We start from the raw sequence: 17,911 nt of genomic DNA on the forward strand, positions 1-17,911 counted from the left end.
GCTGACTTCTTCTATATTCTCAAGATGTTAGCGTAGTGAAAAAGGGGTCTAATTCTCTCAATAATACTTGCAAGAATCCACATCTTTTCCATAGGTTATGAGAAAAATAGCCACTGCTTTTGCATTATTGGATACCCATCAATTCATCATAGAATTTAAAAGGTTTCAATCTGCAGTTTGTTCTTCATCATGATCAGTGTGATTATTTGCTTATTTTAATCCCAAAAGCTTAATATTTTCTGATTGTGACACAATATGTATGAAGGGTGCTAGATACCCTTTCCCTCTCTAATCTTCATCCTCAATTTCATGTGCCATTCATGTCACTATTCTGATTTTTTTAGTAAGCATATCAAGTTGTAAAATGAGGCCATTGCCTCCCTTTACTATAATTAATTAAAACACAAAAAATAATGTGTGGAATTGCTTGATAGATTAAGATTCGTCATATGATACTTGTAAATGAACTTATGTCCACAAAATGGTGGTACATTTACAATTTTGCTAATATTGGATGGGTATTTGGGTACCACTAGTTTAATGGATCTTTACCTATCTATAAGTTGCCTACTATTTTGGTTTTACAATTCTCTACTGTAAAATCATTGGTTCTAGATTCCGTACTAAGAGACTAAATATTTTGATTGACGAAAAAAATGTGTTATTAAAATATTGATGATTAATTTGATTGGTTTCCAATTATAAAATAAATTTATCTTTATTTTAATGATACCTCACTCGTCATGAATTTTATAAAATTTTATTTATTTTAATTAAATAAATATTAATATGTGTCTCATACGAGCATCACACTGGAATAAAACTAATTTTTGTAAAAGCTTCAAAGAATAGGATAAAATAGTCCTTTGTCTATAATAATAATAAAAGAAAACATTAATACCTAAAATTATATATTTTTATTCAAAAGTATTATTGTTCACATCTAAAAACATTAGAATTTTTAATCTTGTAATTGGTCGATCCACGATGACGAGACGTCTTACATAGATGCGAAATCTACTCCTCATTCACTTTATAATTTTTGAGAAAAAATAAAATGAAATAAGAAATAAGGTTGTAGTTAATTAGTTGGAAAGAGTCGATTACCAATAAACTCTAAGTTCCAAAACCCTCACTGCACAGACACATTGCCACTGATCTCCACATTTCCATCTCCATTTCTCTGATTTAGGATCCGCAATGGCGACATTTTTCAGAAGACTCGCAAAGGCTGCACCAATTGCTTTTGGAGTCCAAACTAAATCCGCTCCTCGCCTTCGATTCGGAGCTCTTGCCGCCATTTCCGGTGGAATCTCCGCTTACTACTTCTATTCGTCGCCAAATTTGGTAATTTCTCATTTTGATTTTGAAAATATCGGTAAATGTTGTTGTTGTTATGCTTTAGATAATTGGGGGTTTGATGGACTGAAAACGCTGAATTTCTATGTAAAAATTCGGTGTATGTTCTCTTCGACTGAGCTGCATTTGAATTGATATCTTGCCGCGGATTTATGTTTTGGATCAAGGTTGGATAGAGTTAATTTTTGTTCTTAGTCTAGGCTTTTTGGATGTGAATCAGTGTTATACTTGTGTTATTTCTGCACGTGGTTGGAGCGAGTGAATTAAAATGCATGTCTTATGATTGGAAACTCTCGCTGGTTGGTTGTTAATGTCAAATAACCTAATTTTTATTCCCAAAATGGAGGAATCAGAATAACAATGGCAATGCAAATGATATTCTTTTGAAATTTAACGAGGCAAAAAAATGGAAAAACCCCCCAAACAGCTTTCTAACCATCCTTGTTCTATTAAATTCATGTAGAATGCTACTATGCTAGTTACTTAGCAATGCCTACTCTGTAAATGTGTCTGTGTGTGTTGTGCATGTGCATAGCTATATGTTCATATATTTATTCATATTTGGTGGGGAACTTGTCTTGAGCATGTGCAGTTTTCACTCTGTGCAGTTGTCTGACTGCCTGAGAGGGTATGTTACAGATGATGCTCGTCCAATCAAGTACTCATGCTATTTTTTAACCAAATATGTAAAAAATTAATTGTTACTATATAATTATTTGTTTTCTGCACATTTCAGTATATGATATTTGTCGTGTATAATTCAGGGGTACCTAGATCAACTCAATGAAGAAACTGCACCACAAGTTGGTATGTGCTGTTTCCCTTGTGAATCTACTGACTAATAAATTCTCGCTTCTGGTTTCAATCATTTCTAACAGTCAAATCTTGTGCATAACATCAAATTATTCTTCACCAAGTTAGAGCTAAGCCTTTTGATTGTTTCACTATATAACTAAAGCTAAAAACATTTTATAAAATGTGAAATAATAAATAGTAAGGATTGCTCGGTTTCTATTTTGTTATGGATAGAAAGCATGATTGGTGCTCTTACGTTCAAGTATAACAAGAAGTTGAATGTGATACCTATAGAGCTGTTTTGTAGCCTCTATTTAATGGGACATCTGAAATCAAGTTAGAGAGGTGACTATAAATATAGTCAATCAAGTTGTTTCAATTCATTATCTTCCCTTAATTAGGGTGAAGGTGACAACACATATTTGGGCATTACATAAGGCTATGTTTTGCAGCATATCCAATATATCTATGATACCCAGATAGATAAATACATGTCATTCTTTCTGGTCTATCCTAACAATTTTCCTATGAACAGTTTATGTTTTTCTTTCTTTTCAGCCCTAAATCCTGATAAATGGATTGAATTCAAGCTCCAAGAGAAGGCGCAAGCTAGCCATAATACTCAATTATTTAGGTTATCCTCTTATCTCATGGCTCCTCAAGTTGTATTGTACTCGAGATCCCTTGTTCTCTTCCTTATATCAGAATATTTTCTTATAATTGAATCATTGGATAGTGCATTAGTATACCACTTAATAGATATGATAGATGAATTTTTAAGGACTCGAGTAAATGATGAAGTTAAATTTTGACATCGTCTGTCACTGTTTAGTGTGGAACTTGTTACGTTTCTTCTTTCATTGCACAATGTATGTTTCTGAATGGATATTCTTCATATGTATGTATGTATGTATGTATGTGTGTGTGTGTGTGTGTGTATCTAAGGTGACGGTCTCATCTAAAAGATAATTAGTTTGGGAAGGAGATTAGTATAGCTGTCCAATGGTTTCTGTGATGAATGAAGTAAAGAAGGCCCCTACAGTATTGGTGTCCAATCGACACTATTGTTGTATAGTGGTCACTGGTCAGTATTAACCATAAGTCCATGAGTAGTATAAGCATAGGGAAGAAATTCAATGGAGCTTATGCTTGTGAAAAAAAATGGGATATATTTGTTTGTGTTTTGATTGGTTACCTAATTTAGACTCTAGTTAATCTGAGATCAAGATCTTCTGGTGAAGATGCAATAACTCATGCAATAATCTGACCTCAATCGCTTTGAATATCTACTTAAGAATATTTTTAGTATTATAATCAGCATTGTTCCTATTACTGGTGTACTTGTTAACATCAATCATAACACTATTTTTAGATCTATTATCTAGACTTCCTCAACTATATAAAAACACTGGAAGAGCAAAAAACATCCCAAATTAAGGTAAAATTTGGATGACTTTTGGGTAAATTGAGTGATGATTTTGGTAGAAGATCTAAGAATCATTAGCAGATTCAATAGTTTAATATGCTAGTAAGAATGCAGTTGAAACTGTTAATATGTCAGATAGAAGCAAGGGTGGGTGGTATGTGGCCAGAGTCAAGCAAGGGGGTGTATGGGAATTAACATTCATAGAATCTTGTCTGCTGATTCTATAAATTTGGACTGATTTCACATTTCGGGGAATCTTTTACTGCAGAAGAATTGCTGAAAAATGCCTCTGACATCAGAAATTGTTACTGAGGCCGACTCTTATTCTGTTTACAAATGGCAGGTTTTCGTTTGATCCTGATGTGAAGTTGGGTCTTCATGTTGCATCCTGTCTTATTACGAGGTACTTGCTCAGACACTTAATACATTGTATATACTTCTTCGTGCGTAAAATGATTACTCAACACTGATTTTCTTGTAGGGCCCCAAACGGTCAAAATGCTGAAAGAAAAACCAAATATGTGATTCGCCCGTAAGTCATACTAATTTTGGATATCGTGTAGTGCTTTATTTATATTAAGTTTGACTCGATAGCTTAGAGTCTCTCTCCTGCTGTGCTTTGGAATTTTATTCAAATATATTTATCCTCACTGGATATTACCTTCGTGTTGATAAAATTGAAAGTTTTATACCTTACGTACATGACATATTGTGTCTAATTTGGACATTTCTGTAGGAGTTCTAAAGTAAGCTAAATCACTTTCATTCCTCATATCATTCCAATCTTAAGATATATCTGTCAAATATGAATCTTCATTTTAAGGAGATGCATCATGGATTTCCACTTTATTAATGTGCTTTGCAATCAACATAGCCAAAAACATCTTATTAGTGTGCTCTGCAATCAACATAGCCAAAAAAGTTATTATGAACCTTCTTGTTATGCAGTTACACTCCAATTTCAGATCCAGATGCAAAGGGTTACTTCGATTTGCTTATTAAGGTAGTCATTTGGAAATGAATCTATATACATATGCATATCAGCGTATCATTTTCATCAGGCTCCGTACGTTTATCTTAAAAGAACATCATTTTGTTTTCACATTCTACAGGTGTATCCAGAAGGTAAAATGAGTCAGCACTTTGCTAGCTTAAAACCAGGAGATGTGGTAGAAGTGAAAGGGTAAGTGATGCACCATTAGCTATAACATAAGGTTACATATTTTACTTGCCTATTAATCCGCTTTTTATGTACAGGCCCATTGAGAAATTCAGATATAGTCCAAATATGAAAAAGCATATTGGCATGGTAAGAATAGTGACATTTTTACTGCATCAACCCTCCCATCTTTCCAGACAAATTATTTTCATCAAATTGCTTACTACAGCATACGCCTCACTAAAGTCAAATAAATTTGACTCCTCTTGAGTTTGTCAAAGTTCTTTTCAAGATACCCTAATTCACCCCCTAAAATAGAAAAGTTAAAATTCTATGTTACTTATTGTCTAGTTTATTAAAACGCTTGAATGTCTATATTTCAGATTGCAGGAGGGTCTGGAATTACTCCAATGCTTCAGGTGATAGATGCCATCCTTAAGAACCCTGACGACAATACTCAGGTAGGCTAGTACATGAAAGCTTTCATATTTCATTCAATTGACAAATTAAGCATTATGATATCCGTTCTTTTATATGGACTTGATAATGATCTTTTACTCTTTTAGGTTTCTCTAATCTATGCTAATCTATCTCCTGATGATATACTTCTCAAAAAGAAGCTCGACACACTTTCTGCCAGCAATCCAAACTTGAAGGTTCTATGATAACCATCACTGCTTTCTAAAACTTTTTTCTTTTACACTTCTTTTCAGTTGATCTATTTATCTCTGTTTGGATTTGTAGGTATTCTACACTGTTGATAACCCAACAAAGGATTGGTTGGGGGGTCACGGTTTCATATCAAAGCAAATGGTAGTGAAAGGCTTGCCAGGTCCTAGTGATGATACTCTCGTTCTTGTAAGTTTTCTCTGCCATCAAAACTAGAGTGACTGATTTTAAGGTTTAAGGCATTTGTAAAACTACCCATTTCTAAAAGTTGGCGTCTTCTTCACAATTTTACGATTGTTCAAATCTCTGGAGAAATTAGATTCATCTCTCGTTACTAAATTGCTCATGAACTTTTGCTTGTTTGGCCAGGTTTGTGGCCCTCCGGGAATGATGAATCATGTATCTGGTGACAAGAAGGATCGGACGCAAGGAGAGGTACATATTTTTTAACACTTGAAAAATACCGGTCTCTCTCTATCTACACCCTTAACATCCTTCTACTGTTTTGGCAGCTGAGCGGTATACTCAAGGAGCTTGGGTACACGGAAGATATGGTTTACAAATTCTAAGCGACACCATTTTTGATGGAATAAATGAACTTGTAACACTATAGTTATGCATATTGAATTTAAAACCTCAAATGTGGATCTTTGATAACAAAAGCTGCTACGCCTTATACGGCTCCTTTTACTTGCACATTTTCGATTCCATTTTGTAAGTGGAGGAGAATTCATGAAATTAGGTCGATTACTTGTATTAGCATATCTCTATTTATAGAGCGTGAACTGGAACGTCTTTGAAAGATCAATAAACTTGTCGACCCAAATTTGATGGATTCTTTGTTTCCCTATTGTAAAATGATGAGATTCGAGTTCTATCCACATTTACATTGCATTCATAAAATATTGACTACTTGTTGTAGCTTTCGACTAAGCAGTCGACAATTGGGAATAACCTCGTTCAGGCATCGCAGTCGCAGATTATTCTCACATATTTCCTGTGAAATTTTTTCATGATAGTATTAGTTAGTACTTTGAAGACTTGTTTTAATTTTTATGAATTTTGATCGAAGATTATTTATTGTCAAATTTTTTAATATTGTAATTCATAAAATTATTGAGTTTTTCATTGGTTTTTTCACAAATAATTAATGGTTTATTTATTTATTTATTTATTAAATTACATAGTTTACTTTAGTTTTTGTTTTATTTGGTGTTTTCTAGAAATTATATCGTAGTTATATTGATATTTATAAAATTTATGTAAATTATATTTTTAATAAACAAATGGATGAACAATAGTAGGGGTGAGCAAAATAAATAAATAAATAAAATTTTATAAATTACATAAAAAACTGAATTTATTTTTGAATCGTTTGTAGTACTATGGGTAAATATTTTTCTTTACTGTATAATACAAACTCAATAATACCGTAGAGTATATTATTATTATAAGAAATTGAATTGTATCAGGAAATTTGTATAATAAGAAACTATCATATCACAACCTTTAGAATTTCTATAGGAATCCTTTTGATATTTATAATTAAAAATTAGTAGTAATAATAACTTTATAGGATTTAGTCATTTTAAATCCTTGGTTGTGGTGTAGCACGAGCTGCTTATTTAGATATTGGTTATTGGTTATATCCGGATCGAATCGAAATCCGCATGTTATCGGGTAACCGATACTCGATATTTGGCTAAATGGTACAGTTATGGGTATGAGTATTGAGATTTTTTGGTTATCGGGTATACCCAATAACCGATCGGGTATACCCGATTAACCGATTTAATTAATTTTAAAATTATAAAATATAATTTTATTAATATAAATATATTTAGTTTAATTGATATTTATAATATAACTACAACTTTACGTGAAAGGAAATGTATCAATTTAAAAATTAATAATTAAATAAACTTATAAATAGTCAAATACTCCTATAAACTTATTAAACTCTATTAAAGTATTAACTTAATTCAATGAGATCATTAACTTGTTCATGGAATCATCACACGAGGAATCGTAAAGGTGAATTAATTAAATAAATTCTACTAAATGGCTACCCTCTAACATAGCTTTTTTTTTTTTAATGGTATTTTGGTTACCCGTTTAACCGATCCATATAACCGTCCCATTTAACTGGTAATCAAATACCGTTTGGGTTTGAGTACAGATAACATAAATATTAAATTTTAGGTACGGGTACCCGAACTTTGGGTACGATATATGGGTACGAGTACCCGAACTTTGAGTACAATTATCCCGTACCTGACCCGTTCATCACCCCTAAGCACGACAACGAACCAAAAAGATTAGATTAGTAGGATTCAATCAATTAAACCGATCTAAAATACATGTACTCAATATTTGTACTCGTCTCAATTACGATTGAAAAATGTTTTTTATACTTGTTTTAGTCTCAAACATGTGTAATAATATTGTTGAACTCATTTGAATTTAATCTATAGATAAATTATACTTCAATCTGTTCACAAAAAAAATTATCACATTTAATGGAATTATTAGTGAAGTAAGAATCTATCACTTTTAAATGTGAATGAAATTGTGTATGCCAAATATTATAAGTGAAAATGATAATTTTTTTTATAGACAAATCAAAAAGAAAATTATGGTAAAAAAATTTATGGACGGAGAGAATAACAAATTAATAATACTCAGAAACTAAACAGGTAACCAAATATTAATAATACATGGTATAAATATCATCTAAATGGTCGTATTCTCATCTCAAATTTTTTTATGAATCAATTCTCATCTCAAATTTTAATGGAGTACAATTTTTTTTTTTGAATTATAATAGAGTATAAAATTATTAAACCCAATTCTCCAAATTTTAACAATCAATCATATGCAACAATTTAGTGCCTACTTTGCAGTTGCAGGAACCGATATATGTTTAAACGGCCTCCATCTAACCATCTCCGTCGTGCCTTAGACATGGCCGCCGCCACCGCCGCTTCTCCTTCTTATTCTCCGGAGTCACAGCTCCCAGCAGCTCTCGCCGCCAGAGGCTGGTGTTTGAGAGATACGGAACGAATTCAAGAACTCATCACAGCATCTGCCACCGTCGATTCAGTTGAATCAGAGCTTCTCAATATGGACCTGCGATCGTTTGGCGGAAAATGCTTACCGCCACCTTCTCTTCTGTGCAAAACCTCTCATCTCCAAGGTCCAATCGTGCTTCAGGTATATTATTTACCCACTAATGTAGCTTTGTTAATTGTGGAGTAATCAGTCAGAAATGCGGCGAACAAAGTTGAGTCCGATTTGTGAATTGTTTAAGGTAGTAGTAATGTAATGACCTATAATCTAAGGTTGAAATAGTTTCTTTCTTTGTTGCAAATTGTAGTGCCAGACTGATGCAATTGGGAATGGGAGTGAGAATAATATGGTGGCTTGATTTAGGGGAATGATTCTCCAAGTATTAATTCTAATACCCCAGTTTTAGATTGAGCCGTGCCCCACAAAAATGAGAGTTGGAACTTATTCCTCGTTCTTATCATTGTCATTTAAATCACCTCAAAGTGATCGAAGATATTCAAGTAGAAGTCATTTACTGACTTTTGTAGTGCATGTGTTTGTTTGAACTTTGAAGAGTGGATAAGGTGTGTCACACATATATGAGAAAATTTCAACATTCAATGAATATAGAAATACTAAGAAGGGAAATTCGATTTTCTCATGTATCCACCTGAACCAGAATGATTTATAAAGCCTTCGTAGCAGTTTAGCTCTATGTTGATTTGTTTGCAGTCAAGTGTAGTTTAGTAAATCTGCAAACAAGAAGCTCGGGCTGTACAAAATGACAGCCTTAATTTTTGCACGCATAAATATATAACAGTGCCCTATTACTACATATAGTAACTTTACCCTCTGTATCTACTTAAACTGTTAGAATGGTAGGCATAGTATTTGACAACCTAAACAAAGAAAGGGTAAAAGTGACAGGATTTTGCATTTTGATAGATACAAGTATGCCTATTCCTAAGCTATTAATGCCAGTAAAGTTGTTTACTTGCAAACCAACACTGTGTTCCTCGATGTGGTTTTAGCATAGCAGCTTCTAACATTTATCCTGACAAAGAGAATACACAAATGGTTATTTCACATGTTTCACTGAGCATTCACTAATCTAGCAGCACAAGGGCACAAATACATATGGTCATGATTTTCTGTTATACTATGAGACTAGAACTGAATAAGAATTTTTCTTATTAAAATGATAAAAAATGAATTTGAACTAAACAACTGCATCTGGATTAAAACAAGCCCCACCAATTTGTCTTCCCTTACATTTACTAAAGCACTTCACTCAAAAAAACTTACACTTCTTCATAAGCTTTATGCTGCCTAAAGTCCTGTTTTGATGTAGTTTTTGTTATCAAGAAACTATATACTCATGGACTATCTGACCTTTCACAGAACTGTATCTACTGAACAGGTGTGCTCAAGCAGAGATATATCTCGGAGTAGCATGGCTGAGGCTTCAGAAAATTCAGGCAACCGGCGACTGTTACTATTGAAGCTCACTGATGGACATTCTGAAATAACTGCTATAGAGTACTCCCATGTGCCATCATTTCCAGATGATATTAGCCCTGGGACAAAGGTTTCCAACTCTTAAAACTCTTCTGAAGCCAGTAGTTAGTTTGAATCATGTTATACAGAAGCTAGCACGATTGATTACTATTGAATGAACTAGTCAGATGACCTAACCTTTGGAACTGCCTGTAATTAAGTTTTTCAGTGCACTTATACCTTTTAAGTGCTTGTTTAGCCATCAGATGTAGCAAATGGGAGCATATGCTTTAGAAAATATCTATTTATACTAAGTTTGTGCTATTTGTTGTCTATGTGTGATAGGCTAGTGTCTGGACTATAACTCGCTGATGCATCTTTTTCGTGTTATATATTTTTCTTGGTGCTTGTCTTCCAGGTCCGGCTGCAGGGTAAAGCTGATATGCGTAATGGTATTTTGTGTTTGAACAAAAAGGTAATTACTGTTTTAGGCGGTGTTGTTCAGTTCCTTTATGAAGAGTGGCAACTGAAGCGCAAGTATATGAATGTCTCTCGCTACAAGTTAAGGCCCTCGCAAGAAAATACATCAAGTTGTCCTCCACCATTCGAAAAGCTCCAAGTTCGGACACTTGGACGAGGAACTTCATCTACTTCATCTTCTGAAGGCATGCATGTTTCAGTAGATACTACAGGTTCGTGATTAAGATGAATTTACTTTTCATCTAAAAACATTATTTTATCCCATAAACCACAAATGCCTTCATGTCAGAAAAATATATCCTTTTGATAAGAAATGGAACAATCAATTCAATAATAAGTGAATTCTCTCAAAAAAAAAAAAAAATCAATAATAAGTGAAAGTTTCATCATGAGTACAAGTTAACAAATGGAACAATTGATCCAATAACAAAACTAAAGAACAAGCTCATCTCCAATATCTAAACAAGTCTGAAACAAACAATATATCCTGCTGGAGTCTTTTGATTCTCTCCATAAATCTGATTTCAATAGTTCAGATATATAATTCCTTGGATGGAACCTGATAAATATTCTTTCACTGAGAGTTTTTTGGTTTTGAATAGGAAGTCCTTCCACATAGCTTCTCATTGTTAAAAGCAAACTTATAATATTTTGGGTCTCATGGATTTCAGGGACATCCTCAAATGATCATCAACAAACTCTAGCTGCAAGAAGTGGAAACCAGATTCTCCAGCCTCAGAAAAATAATGCAACTAAAGATGGTTTAACTAATGAAGTAAAGCCGCTTCACACAAATGATGGAAACCCTGAGAAGGCAGTTGCCTCAGAAAGACCAAAAGGTAAACTTAATGTAGCCTGTAGGTCTTTTGGTAGAATTTCTGCAGTGGTGCATAATAAATTTCTGTTTTGATTCAGCCTTCCAAGAGTCTACATTTATGCACTCTATCTCTACTGTTATAGGTCAACCCCAATGTACCTGCCATTTAAAGTTTTGAAATATGCATCTTCAAATTTTAAGATGGTTATTTCTGGTGCTTATGCCACAGTAACATGTTTGAATCTATTACAGTGGCAGCATCTGTACCTGTTCAAAATCAAGTGGCTGCCCAGAAACTTCTCCAGAAGACAAGTCAACCTAGTTTTAATGACCGCAACTCTAGATTTCAGAGGCGTAGGGGAAAGGATATAGAAGATGACTCGTCTTTGCTCACACTTGATGAGTGGGAAAGGAGGAAAACTGGAAGCAATCATCCAACAACGCATGAGCACCACAATTACAGTCAAGATGAGGAGCTTGCGAGACAGCTTCAGGAGCAATTTGATTTGGAGGAAAATCATGTAACCATTTCTTTCCGAACAACATTTCATATGGATTACACTATTCCTATTATGTCAATTGGTGCATCAAACCTTATTTATGTTGGCTGATGCTATAGTCACCATCAGCATATCGTATATATGAGTGTTTATTTGTTATGTGGCCCATTTTTTGTTCATCAAAGTAAGGATAGTAATTTAGCAACAATGTAATTGCTGTCAGGTGGCTTCTCTATTTAAACTCATACTCTGTGTTATACATTTAGGTGCAAAATGATCCTCATACGATGGATGCTAAAAGTATAAAGATGAGCATGTTCAGTTTTGAAAGAGATGATGCCAGAGCTTCCGGTCGAACTGAATTCAGGGGAAGAGGGAGAGGCAGAGGACGAGGGAGAGGAAGGGGTAGGAGATACTGAAGCAGAGGTAGAGTTCAATCTGAATTAATTGTTCAAATTCTTTTCATTTTCTACTTAGTGCTGGGTACTCACCATAGTTATCCTTGAATCTGTGATTTGCAAATGCTTTAGAAAAAAATCGTGGAATTATGCATCTGTGTTTTTTGCTTTAGTGGTTAGTTAACATTTCTGTGATGTTTGTTTTGTTTTTATTAATTCATCAGCATCCTTAATTTGCAAATCTGTGCAAACAATTTGTGGTTGTACAATTTGCTCATCGACATTTCTAAAGCAAAGGGTCCACTTCAAGTCACACCTCTCTCTCTCTCTCTCTCAAGAGAAATGTAACAAAATTTGAGGTAACTTTCGTAGCCCACTAAAATTTACCTGGCTGATTAAATATATTGAACTGTAAAGTGTGTTACTTAAAGTTTAATTTTGACTCTTTTTTGGTAGCACAGCATAGGATCCAATTTTAGGAGTCGTAATCGTGGGAACTGCTTTTGGGGGAATTTTCACACTCCCGTTGGTGTCGAGTTTGATCCTCGCATCTTTAGTTCCATTTGTTAGAGAAAGATGCAACGACTAAGTCATCTTCAAATTTACGCTTTAACCGAACATGCTCGAGATTTTAGCTTTTTTTTTGGGGGGGGGGGGGGGGGGGGGGGGCTTGTCTCAACAAATTCCTCAACAAGGAAGGGACATCTTACCGAAAAAAGATAGGAATGCCAATCTAAATTCAACAAAGCAGTTGTAATGTAGAGGTATGTAATGTGTAGTTATAATTTGAAGTTTGAATTTCTGCAGGAATTTGGTTTTTATTAAAACGGTAAAACAAAAGGTAGAATAGAAAGACATATGAATTTCATGTTTGTAGACTGCTGTCTCCACAATTTTAAGATTGTTACACGTGTTAGGGGGCTGGCTGGTTGAATATAATCAAACACAATATGATGAATACAAAAAGGTCGTTTGAACAAGAGCCAAAAACAAGAAGTGAATTACTTGTGATAAAATAACAGAAAGAATCGAAGAGAAAAAAACAGTTGGTGTCCTTGACTCTGTCAAATCTTGAACCGATCACATACATAATTAATCCCACAACAAACAATCCTATCATGCTCTACAAAAAAAAAGAAAAAAATGAAAAATCATTGCACAATCAAACAAGAGAAGGTGAGAAGGCCTTCACAAAGAATATAAGAGCTAAAGGGATAACCAATTCTTCCTTCTTGGACCATCCTGCACGTTGGAATATCAAACCTATTTCCCCATCGGCACTTGCAGGATTTCATTCCAATTATTCCCACCCAGATTTGTACGGATGCTATACTTGACTCGAGTCGAGCTACCTACGGTGTGAGACCCGGGGGTGAAGCCCTCGACTCCATGGGAGGCGTTTGGCTGTCCGACCCTCCCCTCAGTGCGTCATCTGAGGAGCGTAGCCCGTCATCAGTGTCCCCCCGGTTCATATCCTCGATCATTCTCAACACCTCCTGCATCGAGGGTCTCTGATCTGGCACGGTGGCAACGCAAGCCATACCTATTTGGAGAAGCAGCACCATCTCCTCCTCCACATTTTGATACCTCATTAGCTCCACATCAAACACCTCAGCTGTCCATTCCTCTCTCACCACGCTTTGGACCCATCTCGGCAAATCAATTCCTTCCTCACCCAAAGAGGCCTGATTAGGCGCCTTCCCAGTCAAGAGCTCTAACAGCAACACTCCAAAACTGTAAACATCCGACTTGAAGGTGACCTTCCGGGTTTCAAGAACCTCAGGTGCGCGGTAGCCCATGATGCGGTGATTGGGGGGAGACGAGTTCAGGAAGAGAGGGTTGAGCCCATAGTCGGATATGGAAGCATCTAGACTGTCTTGTTTGAGGAGGATGTTGGAAGACTTTATGTTGCCATGGACCACATTTCCAGACACATGGAGATGGGCAAGTCCTCTTGCAGCACTTACTGCTATCCTCAGTCTGCTGTCCCATTCTAGTGGGGTTCGCCCCGACCCTCGACTACCTGTACATCACACAAACATCCAATTTTACCTAACATATTCCACACACAGTAGAGGTGATGCATGACATAAAAAGGAGTAAAAAACCATCCTTTTCTCCAGCAAGACAGCATACCATCAATTTAGTTAAGACTTAAGAGAAAGAAAACTAGCAATGGAAACACATACACGCACATGAGCAGAAGCAAGAACATACAAATTTATTATTACAGATAAGCAATAACAGAATAAAAATATCATTCATTGCAATGCAGCATATCTCTTACATGCAAGGTGGAAAACAGAGCATGACTTGATATTTTAATATAATCAGATTAACTCTTAATCTATTGCACAGCGACAAATTGACAATGGAGAATGTATGTCACAGGGTCTACATGTGCTTTGGCCAAAAGAGATACACTTAGGCAAAAGATCAAATTTTTGGATTAAAAAAAAGGTACATGGGTCAAAAGCATGTGACATCAATAGCGTAATGTAGGGGCGAGGAGCGTTATTATTACTACTATTTTAAAAAGAAAGTAAGGGTACATATAATAAAGAAACATAGAGGAAAAAGTAACATCATCTCTTCTATTCTTTCCATATTATTTGCTACAAATATATATACATCAATACTTTTCTTTTTTAAATTAAAAAAAAATGAATACTTTAAACACAAGGAAAGGTATGCGGGTAGGGCTGTGAATCATTGAAGGTATACTTGTAAAGGCACCCATGGCATTGGCATGCGCATTACTACATATTTTTATTTGAAAACTAATCCACCAAAATAATCATATAACTGATCAGAAATCAAAAGAAATAATTATTCTTAATTATCTCAAACCATGCATCAAGCTTGAAAAATTCATAGCTTGATTAAATGTAAACAGTGTGAAGGGCCGCCTTAACCGCGTAAAAGTTGAACAAAATAATGAAAAGGGAAGCCGGCCATGAAAAAGAAAATGTAGCAAAATGCTTTACAAGACTTTTTCTAATATAGATTATACTAATCGAAAAAAGACCAAACTTTCAGTAAATTTATGATAACGTAAAACATATCCAATCCTTAATGAAGAAGTCTAAACAAGGTAAAGCTTCAATTATTGCAAATTAATCTTGCGATAATTTAATTAATCAGATAAAAGAGTGGCAATGGCACTCAAACATCCCAACACCAAACTTGGCATCACACGATAATTCTTGAAAACAATAAAGATGAAAGTGGAAAACAGAGATAGTTAGGTAGCAAATCCAATAATTGACATAATAGGCTAAACAAGAACCTAGCGGTGGAAAAAAATCAAATGAAATTAATTCGCACATGCACTCAAATTCCCATAACCATCTTCTCCAATGTATAAATTATAATAACACAAATACGAATGTCAGAAGTCGGGTTCATAAATCAATGAAGCAGAGCATAAAATTTGCAGTATAAAACATAGCAAATCATGCAAAACAAGATTGAAATTGATGATAATGAGAAAGATAAATGGATGCACGATGTATCCACCTCACTTAGATCAATTCTCAATTAAAGTTGATTAATTTTGTTAAATCTTTAATTAGTACGGAACATGAGGGGGAAAAGGGGGAAGAAATATTACCATGGAGAAGTGCAGAGAGGCTGCCAGCAGGCATGTAATCGTAGACCAACAATTTCTCATCTTTAGAGAAGTAATAAGCCCTCAGCGGCAGCACATTTTGGTGCTTCACATTCCCCAACATCTCCAACTGCTGCTCGAACTCCTTCTTCGCGGCGGCAACGTCTTTGAGCCGCTTCACCACCACCGTTGTACCTTCCTCAAGCACAGCTTTGTAGCTTGTACCTACACTACCCTTCCCCAGCACCTCCGCCGAAGCCCGAAGCAAATCTTCCAAATCGAAACTGTAGACACCTCCTTGGAAGAAAACTAATTTATTCCTCTCCGCGCCTTCAGCGGAGGCGCCGGTGACGTCGTCTTTCGAGGAGGAGGTTCCGACCTCCCCTGCTGCTGCTGCTGCGGCGGCGGTGGTGGTTGAAGGCGGTTTGTACGCCTTCGTGGTGTGACTTGCTTTTCTCTTTTTGATTAGGAGGAAAATTAGGGCGAGTAGGAGGAGGAGCGCGAGTAAGCCGCCGGCGATTGATATTCCGACAATGGCGGCGGTGGAGAGCTTCCGCTTCTTCTTGGAGGAGGCGACGGGAGGCGAGGGAGGTAGAATGGGCGAGGGCGCGGGGGCGGGGAAGAAGGGGTTGCAGGGGGGCAATGGCGCGCCGCACAAATCGAGGTTATTGGCGAATGCCGAGGAGGAGAAGCCCGCGAGCGCGGTGGGGATGGAGCCGTTGAGGCGGTTGCTGGAGACATTGAAGGCTTGGAGCCCCGGCACCGCGATGTTTGGTATCTTGCCGGAGAAGGCGTTGGTCTGCAGAAACAAGCCGGTGAGATGAGTGAGATTGTTGATGGCGAAGGGGATTGGGCCGGTGAAGTTGTTGAAGGAGAGGTCGAGGCGCGTGAGGCGGGTCAACTCGGTGAGACTCGGGGGAAACTCGCCGGAGAACTGGTTCCTCTGGAGGTAGACGTTGCGGAGGGATTTGAGCTGGGCGAGGTCGGCGGGGATGGGGCCGGAGAGGCGGTTGGAGCGGAGGCTGAGGACTCTGAGCTGCGAGAGGCGGCCGAGAGTGCTGGGCGGGATCTGGCCGATGAGGCCGACGCCGGGGAGGCGGAGGGAGTAGACGGAGGAGTTGGAGGGGTCGCAGGCGACGCCAACCCAGGTGCAGGCGGAGACGGAGGCGTTCCAGCGGAGGCGGCCTTCGTGGGGGACCTTGGAGAGGAAGTCGAGCAGCGCCTGCTTGTCCTCAGTGGGCTCCGACGCCACGCACAGGCACAGCAACAACAATGCCGATACTAGTAATGTAGATGCCGCCATTGCTGGATTGGTCTCCATTCTGAATCAAGGAGAGACTAAAATCATGGGGGTGGCATGAGTGCAGGCATGTGGGTGGGTGGGTGGGTGGAAGAAGAGAGAGAAAAAGAAGAGAGAGGGGGCTGGGGCTGGGGCTGGGCTGGGCTGTACAAGTATGGTAAAGTGGGGGGGGGGGGGGGGGGGCGAAAAGAGAAAAGAGAAAGCGAATGTGAGTGAGTGAGTGTTGCTGCTTCAGAATTACGCTTCGAAAGAAGCAACAATAATCAGAGAGAGAGAGAGAGAGTGAGTTGTAGGCGAATATGGGAAGGAGGGAGGCGTGAGGGAGGAGCTGGACTCTTTGTCGTCACTTCTCATTTTTCCTCACCATTTTCTAATTTTACTTGAAAACTTTTCTTCTTCATCTTAACATAATAAGATTAAGTATATGAGAGATTCAAATTAAATTTGAAAATTTTGACTTTAAGAATAATACCAACTCAACTCAACTACTTGATTATTGCGAAGGGGACGAATCGTTTTAAATTTTAATTTGAATTTTTGTAGATACTTGTGAATCTATTAGACTGACTCATTTAATGTTAGAGAATTATGATTGTATGGAGTATCTTTTACAGCAATTTAGTCCAAAGTGCCACATGGGATTGGTGGGACAAATTGTGTGAGTATCAGTATGTGTAAATCTGATTTTCAAAGTGGTTAACTCCAACCAAACCATACTGCCGACAAACTAAAAACAAAACATCTCGATAGGGTAAGTGGCATCTCTACAAAAATAGCTTATTACTACTATTATTCGTACAAATGGAGGAGAATGCCCATCCTCTCAAAATTAGCATTTATTTATTATTATATA

At 36.8% G+C, this 17,911-nt stretch overlaps 3 protein-coding genes across 4 annotated transcripts; 2 read left to right on the top strand and 1 right to left on the bottom strand.

Moving 5' to 3' along the window:
* Positions 1-946: 946 nt before the first annotated feature.
* Positions 947-6,243, top strand: LOC130988756 (NADH-cytochrome b5 reductase-like protein). Its single transcript, XM_057912710.1, has 13 exons — positions 947-1,347; positions 2,124-2,166; positions 2,713-2,788; positions 3,924-3,983; positions 4,062-4,112; positions 4,529-4,583; positions 4,693-4,763; positions 4,838-4,889; positions 5,123-5,200; positions 5,306-5,395; positions 5,484-5,597; positions 5,778-5,843; positions 5,921-6,243. The coding sequence occupies exons 1-13, from the start codon at positions 1,201-1,203 to the stop codon at positions 5,975-5,977; spliced, it is 960 nt and encodes a 319-aa protein (XP_057768693.1). The 5' UTR covers positions 947-1,200; the 3' UTR covers positions 5,978-6,243.
* A 1,909-nt stretch (positions 6,244-8,152) lies between these two features.
* Positions 8,153-12,461, top strand: LOC130988771 (uncharacterized). Of its 2 annotated transcripts, XM_057912732.1 has the most exons (7): positions 8,219-8,621; positions 9,877-10,044; positions 10,372-10,645; positions 11,105-11,272; positions 11,503-11,771; positions 12,017-12,176; positions 12,373-12,461. In XM_057912732.1, exons 1-6 carry the CDS (start codon positions 8,328-8,330, stop codon positions 12,167-12,169), a joined length of 1,326 nt encoding a protein of 441 aa, XP_057768715.1. In that variant the 5' UTR covers positions 8,219-8,327; the 3' UTR covers positions 12,170-12,176; positions 12,373-12,461. The 2 variants fall into 2 exon arrangements, with proteins under 2 accessions (XP_057768723.1, XP_057768715.1); XM_057912740.1 differs by having other exon boundaries at positions 8,153-8,621; positions 12,017-12,389.
* Positions 12,462-13,182: 721 nt separating this feature from the next.
* On the bottom strand, positions 13,183-17,633 carry LOC130988762 (probable inactive receptor kinase At2g26730). Its single transcript, XM_057912722.1, has 2 exons — positions 15,762-17,633; positions 13,183-14,171 (listed from the first exon to the last, which is right to left on the bottom strand). Exons 1-2 carry the CDS (start codon positions 17,077-17,079, stop codon positions 13,501-13,503), a joined length of 1,989 nt encoding a protein of 662 aa, XP_057768705.1. The 5' UTR covers positions 17,080-17,633; the 3' UTR covers positions 13,183-13,500.
* Between the last annotated feature and the right edge of the window lie 278 nt (positions 17,634-17,911).

Source organism: Salvia miltiorrhiza, chromosome 1 (genome assembly GCF_028751815.1).
Source record: "Salvia miltiorrhiza cultivar Shanhuang (shh) chromosome 1, IMPLAD_Smil_shh, whole genome shotgun sequence".
Taxonomy (NCBI): Eukaryota; Viridiplantae; Streptophyta; class Magnoliopsida; order Lamiales; family Lamiaceae; genus Salvia; species Salvia miltiorrhiza.